At 40.2% G+C, this 7,372-nt stretch overlaps 1 protein-coding gene across 1 annotated transcript in view; it reads right to left on the bottom strand.

Moving 5' to 3' along the window:
• Window positions 1-6,039: 6,039 nt before the first annotated feature.
• Window positions 6,040-7,372, bottom strand: part of MRC1 (mannose receptor C-type 1) — a 78,901-nt gene continuing 77,568 nt past the window's right edge. The window contains exon 30 of the mRNA XM_033100789.1: window positions 6,040-6,994. Within this exon, the coding sequence (XP_032956680.1) occupies window positions 6,744-6,994 (251 nt within the window). The 3' untranslated portion in view covers window positions 6,040-6,743. The remainder of the gene's footprint in view (window positions 6,995-7,372) is intronic.

The following is a 7,372-nucleotide window of genomic DNA, read 5'->3' as shown; positions in this document are numbered from 1 at the left end:
AAATCTTAACTTCTGGTTCAGAATAAGGCAGGAAATAGAGAGATTTTTAAAAAACAACTAATCCCAGAATAGTTAATGAAAGTCATCCTTACCATTTATTTTAAAAAAAAGAAAGTTTCCTTACCAGTATAGTTCCTGAAATAATTTCCAGAAAACCTTTAATTCAACAAATAACAACTTAATTCAGTGAGCATGTGTTTAAAACCTGCTATGCACAAGTTATTGTGATAGTTTGTGTGAAGTACAAAGATCGATGCGATCACTGCCCTGCTCTCCCACGCCCTTGGTCTAAGTGGGAGACCTTGACCCATCCCCAAACAATCCTAATACAGAGTGGTGAAGGGTGTGTTCTGTGTGGGAGGAGGAAATACTCGCTCTGATGAAGGAGAAACGGAAGTACTTTACTTTCAGTGAACAACATCCAATGAGAAAAACTCAATCCAGGGATTTCCCTTTGAATTAACCTTTGGAAAACTGGAAGGACAATAAAAAGATCGTTTCAACTCGGGGTTTGTCAAGACTGGGAGCCAAGAAATGGGGCAGCCCCACCTTGGGTAGTCAGCCTCCATCACGTTCACTTTGTGCCTTTTGGCCTTTGCGTCTTCTCCCCACATGCTCTCCCCCGACCACTCCCCAACCCTCCAGTGACCAACCACCTAATCTTCCTCAACTATGAAGTGAGGATAACAGTAGGCACGTACCTCACTCGAGCTGCTGTGAGGGTTTATGCCAATACAATTAAACAGTAATATAGTCAATGCCTTGCACACAGAACATAGGAAGTGCTTGATGAAGGTCAGGCATGACTGACATATTTACGTGGTATCTTACTCAGATATTTCTTTAGCATCTGCCTTGGTCACTGCATATTAGTGATACAGTGATGAACGGGACAAGATCACTGCCCACAATCGCAGTTCGTCAGAGGAAGAAAGCCTGGAAAACCATCCCGCAGGAAGCAGGCGGGTAGGTGACAAGGAGAAGCTCAGCACATGCTATGGGAACCCCTAACCATATGTTGAAACCACGGGCGGCTGCTGGCGTCTTCAGCATCTTTATAAGCTCTGCCAAGACAGTACTGAGAGTGGCTTCAACCCTCGATTTATTTTTTTTGTCACCAATAATCTGCATAATCTCTCAACTTTCTTGTTGAAAGTTGGAAGGTTGGGTGGTGTCTATGGGGTGGTGGGTGTGGCCTGCAGCTCCGTGACAGGTGGCTGGTACATTTGCTGTTGACTCAACTCTTCATGCCTCGTGGTGGTCACTGATGTGTTAGACATGGATCCTGAGGGGGAGGGTGCTGAGCATCTCTGTGACAGGAGTGTTGGCTTCTAAGTTCAACCAAACGAACATAGGTCTGGCTCTCAGTGCTAACTACGAAATGGCCTGCTGGTATGTCCAGGGTGATACCCTTTGCAGATGCGTCAAAAGTCTGGGGAGCTGTGACCTTACGATTGATATGTTCAGAAGCACAGAGTATGTGGATGCAACCACTTGCCCTTGGCTAGGTCCCAGCAACAGCTTTTCAGCTTGTAGCTTACACTGTTGTCAATTTTCTGCTTTGGTTCTTCACAGCATTTTACTACTTGACACTTCAGTATCAGATGAGGTGGAAATAAAAATTCCATTAGTTGAAGAGAACAAGTTCAGAGCTGAAAAATGCATGAATTATACATGATGGCTACCCAGGTGTTGTATCTATGATAGAGGCATTGAAACACATTTTTCACTTTGTTAGTCCTTTCTGTGAGTTCCTTAGGTTGATGGCAGCTATCAGATTTCCTTTTGTTTGACTGATAATGGGAATTGTCAGAGGAGAGGTGAGTGTGGCTCTTTCCACCAATGAGAACATACTCTCATTGTCTTTAGGCTTTTTTTTTTTTTCAGTTTTGTCTCAGCCTGTGTGATATGTGTTGGCAGAGATGCCCTCTTGGCGAAATCATTGTTTCTCACGAGGAAGGGAGGATTTTGTAAGTGGTTCTTTGATATCCTGAGGCTTGGCACTGGGGAACACACTTGGTTGAAGATAGGCCAAAAGAACACAGTGGCTTGGATTTTCTGAAGATGAACTTTACGAAAGGTTACCTGGCTTCCTCAAACTCATTCTCCCTGCTCCTCTCTGCCTGCACAAAACCTACAGAGTATTGAGATTTTGCTGACTTTCAAGGAAGAAATCTGGCTTCTACACAAGAACAAAAAAGAAGCAAAAGAAGCACAATGACTAGACACATCTTGAGGGGGAGCTCGGAGGAGAGTTGCTTGCAGATCATGCCACACTTTTGCAGATCATGCCACACTCTCTGCTGCTTGGCAAGGGAGTCTGTGTCAGCTGCTCAGGCCAAGGTCCCAAACTGAGAGCTTTCCTCTTCCTGCTCCGTGGGTTTGGCTTGGTGGTCCACACCGGGTGAAGAGTATAAAAGGATGGTAAAAGTAGGAGCCCCAGTACCTGCTCTGTGACACATACACCACAGGTACTTGAGACCAACACAGGCTTATCAGCCAGGCTGCAGTCCATGTATAGAGGAGGCTCACCGCAGGGTTAGGGGGCTGGCAGGGTACATAGGATATGGGAACAGACTCTTCTGACAAAAGCAATTCATATGTAATTCATCTCTAATTACAGCCTACTGACCCACGGCAGCAAAGTCCCCAAGAGAAGCCTAGACATGTCCAGAGGAAACCAGGACTTTTAGTTATGAGACCCAAATCAGTAACACAAAACACATAGAGACCGTAGAGATTCAGTCCATCCATCTCTTAGCCTAGGATCTCCTGAAGGAGTCAAACCTTGCCAGATACATAAACTGTCATATTCAGAGAAGTAGGTTCCTAGAGACTACAGATCCCGTTCCTTCCCTTCTTCTCCACTGGAAACTTCAAGTCCCCTCTCTCTGTCCCAGCTCAAAAGCCAGGGCCGCTGAGTTTCGGAAGTAACCCCCAGGATGGCACATGACAGTAGCAGAACACACTTCTGAACCATCTGGAAGTCATGTAAATATGAGCCACTGTGCCTGGCATATGATAGGCACTTAATTACTTTTCCTATTACCTTGAGAGGCAAGTTTGACTCTGATTTCCAGAAAATTGAGGAAAAAATAAGAGACGGAATTTTCTTTGAAATATTTATTACAATTGTTCTCAAAAACGCTGATGAGATTTCGTCTGCTCTTTCGCTTCTTAAGAGAATGAAACTGACTTACAGAGTTATGATGGTCATGAGCATTCGAAGGTTTCCATTTTCTTCCTTTTATAACATGAATCAACTCTGACCCAAGGAAACTGACATTTTTACGAGATGGGAGTCTCTATGGGGACAAATGACTTTCTGTTATCACCCACAGCATGGAGAAGTGGTTTTTTTCATGAAGATCTAGGGTTCTGCCCAGGACCACATCATTTCTGACCTTTTCCCTCCTAGAGCAAATTTATATTCTAAGATTATACACACACTAAAAACAAATTCTCAACTTACACGTATTCATTAATGGTGATTGTAAAGGCAATGTAGGAACCACAGGGCATTGGGAGAATGTCTCAGTCCATTCAGACAGCTATCACAAAATACCAGAGACCTGAGAAACCACAGAACTTTATTTGTCACAGTGCTGGAGGCTGGGAAGTCCCAGATCAAGGAGCCAGGAGATTCAGTTCTGGTGAGGACCTGTTTCCTGGTTCATCGACAGCTGTCTTCTCCCTGTGTCCTCACATGGTGGAAGGGATGAGGGAGCTCTGTGGGTCTCTTTTATAAGGACTCTAATCCCATTCATGAGGGCTTCACTATCATGACCTAATCCTGTCCCAAAGGTCCCACCTTCTAACATCATCCCATTGGGGGTTAGGTCTCAACGTATACATTTAGGGGATCACGAACATTCAGTCCATAGAAAAACATAACGGAGTTCAAGACAAAAAGTTCAGGAGTGGATTTTAGCATCTACAGTTTCTGGTTAATTAACAGGCAGAATGGGAAAACTGGGGCGTTAGTTAATGCTATTTGGCTATACTGCTTTTACCTCATGGATCACGTGAGATTTCTAACAGCTTTGGGGAAATGCTATCTCAATGGAAAATGATTCCATAATAAGAGTACCTCTCATGGCCACAGCCTGACAGCATCAGACTTTCCAGGGCCGCTTGTTGAAATGCGGATTCCAGGACTCTGACCCAGTTCTACTCTAATCAGAATCGTAAGCACGGGACCAAAGACCTCTGCATTTTTGAGTCAGCTCTCCATGTGGCTCGTATCCTCATCAAAGTTCGAGCATCCCTGCCAAAACCCCAAATCAGGAGCAAGCCCAAAGTCTTGAACTTTCTTGCCCTTAAAGAAAACTATTAAATCAACAGAAAAGAGTGCATGGTGACTTTGTAGGGTTCCTCAAATCTCCTAGAGAACTCTGTGTACATGAGCTGTAATCAGACCCATAAAGAGAAAGCTGTGATAGGAAAGGTTTTCATTCTACCCACAGAGCTAGTGGAGTAAGATCAATAATCTTTGCCAAAACCTAATCGTGCTGAGCTGCCATGAATAACTAATATTTTAAAGCCCCACAGTGCAGCCAGGATCTCGGGCCAATTCAGAGAGCTATTGCAATGTCAGTGTCAACTGAAGTCGTGAAGAGACTCTTAAGTTATATGGCAATTTAGTTAATGAAGAGCATGAAGAAAAGTGAAAACATATGAATATACTGGAAAAGACTGAAATTTTTAGCTGATTTGACACAAAATACCAACGTCACCAAAAAAATCGGAATATGCCATTATATAAACAATTGTCAACAAACTTATAAGTGTCAATAATTCAGAGGTATTTAAGATCGCTCATTGCACATACAGAAAAAAAAAACAAAAACCTCAAAATGAGTGCCCTGAAATATTAGTTCTTATATATGAGTGAAATTCAATATTGTCCCATATTTCACCATAATCCTAAAAGTTTATGCCATATTAGCAATAACAAATTATATAGTTGAAGGACCTTTTCTAAACTATCAAAGATTTTTAAAAATTCTTATTGATCCTGCTAAAAACTGTATTATCTTTCTATTCCCTCCATAAAAAAATAATTACAAACCCATTGCCATATAAAAGGGTATAATGCTTAATTTTATGTGTCAAATTGACTGAGCCATGGTGCCCAGGTATTTGGTCAAACATCATTCTGGACATTTCTGTGGAGGTGTTTTTTTTTTGGATGAGATTCATATTTAAATCAGAGGACTTTGAATAAAGCAGATTACCCTCATAGTGTGGATGAGCCTCATCTAATCAGTTGAAGGCCTTAATAGAACAAATAGCCCGGAGCATTCCACCAGCAGACTGCCTTTGGACTCAAACTGCAGCTCTTCCTGAGTCTTCATCCTGCTGGTCTATTCTGCACATTTTGGACTTACAAAGCCTCCACAGCTGCATAAGCCAATTCCTTAAAATAAATCGATAGGTAGATGATGATAGATAGATGGTATGGAAGATAGATAGATAGATAGATAGATAGATAGATAGATAGATAGATGATATAGAAGATAGAAAGATTAGACAGAGAGAGAAAGAGAGAGAGAGAGAGAGAGAGAGAGAGAGAGAGAGAGATGATAGATGGCAGATGGATAATAGATAGAACAACCCTTGGGGAAACCAAGGATGAGCTGACAGTATGGTACATATGTGAGATGTGAAACCTCCAACATATTTTGCAATGTACATGAAACTTTAAGGCAAAATTCTTAAGCAAGAAGAATTGGTTAAAGTGAGAATAAGAGATTTAGAAATCTAATTCCCAATAGCAGTGCCTTTGCTTGTTGAATTCTGAGCTGGGTCAGTGGTATAGGGAAAGATCTGGGGGACCTATGCAAGTCATTACGGTAAAACTCATTTTATACACGGTGTTTTAGCAACCTGTTCCAAAGAGATGAAGAACTTAATTTAAAGAATTCCTTTACCAATAAGATCGTTTGTTTAAGAGCAAAGTTAAATGTAAAGTAAATGGATAAGTAAATCTCATTTAAAAGAAACTGTACACTTATCAAAATCACCAAAATACAAATCTATTAAAAATAGACCTTGTCTTTGATGTTTATTTCACATTATCTAAGTACATCCAGTTATGCAAATTTACATTTTTATTTCACACCTTTGTATTCCTGATATACATATAACAGGACAAAGAACTAATTTGCAATATTCAGCCTCAAAAACCCTGCTTGGAGAAAACAAGATTCTCAGCTGTCTTCTTCTTTCTGCACATATACAAGGACAATTCTAAATAATTGGAGTGAATATCAAAATGGGTGGGGAAAAAAAGTGACTAAATTTTTATGCCACCTGAGGTTATTTGTACTTGATTTTTTAAATGGTCTTCTCATTGGTGAATTACAATTCAGTAGGTCGCATTTCTCTGGGAACTCCTTAAGCTATTTCAGGAAGCTTAATTGGTTGTTTCTGGGGTTCTTATAATCTGCATGCAGTTGACAATAGCTACATACCAATGATGCTTAAATATTGTCATTATTGTGCTGTGTATTCACCTAAGATATTTTTTAAAGTGGTAGTCATTATTATTAACCCTCTTTTGTGAAAATACCTTGCCAGGCTAGGAAATGAGCAATTATTTCTTCAATTAGGCAAAGAAAAAGGACAGACCAGTGCAACACAGTACTAATTTTAAAGGAAATAATCAGATTGAATTAAAGACCTTAACATTTTAGTTATAATCTTATGAAGTTCAAATATACTTAAATGACATTATGATGCTAGATGACTGCATGTTCATTCTGCTCAATGCTGCCCACGAGATCTTTTGTGTCACTCGTTCCTGGACCTGATCTACTGTTAAAATAGAGGGTGTTTTCGAAAGTGTTCTCTTGAGGTAAATGCACACGTCTCTTCTTATAAAACAAATACACAGCGAGGCCAGCACCCATTACAATCAGGAGGACCACAATAACTACGACTCCGGCAGTGCTGGAAGACTTTTTCTCAGGGTCCATCTTCCTTGAGTCAGCTATAAATAAATAAAATCATTAGGAAAAAGGTAGAGGGAGGCAGACGGTAGAACACTATAGAGAACATTATAACTTTCTTTTTGAAAAACTAAAATACATAAATATTCTTTCCCGTGGTATTTGACAAAAAGAAATGCAGGACATGAAAACAAGATAAAGGATTATTTTAGATGTTAAGATTATTGTTCAATTGCAAGAATATTTCATCTACCTATGTAGCATGGAGCTAGTTATCAGTGTTTTAAAATATTTATACCTGTTTCAAAATAATATAAGGCTGCTGGCAAATACATTATATGAAGATAAATAGACTAGTAATAATGATGATGATGGCAATAAAAAGCAAGTGAAAAAATTAGGGGAAAGAGAAAAATAAG

This window comes from Rhinolophus ferrumequinum, assembly GCF_004115265.2.
Source record: "Rhinolophus ferrumequinum isolate MPI-CBG mRhiFer1 chromosome 5 unlocalized genomic scaffold, mRhiFer1_v1.p scaffold_110_arrow_ctg1, whole genome shotgun sequence".
NCBI lineage: Eukaryota > Metazoa > Chordata > Mammalia > Chiroptera > Rhinolophidae > Rhinolophus > Rhinolophus ferrumequinum.
Note: the sequence above shows the minus strand (reverse complement) of the source record. Positions and strands in the feature narration are given on the sequence as shown.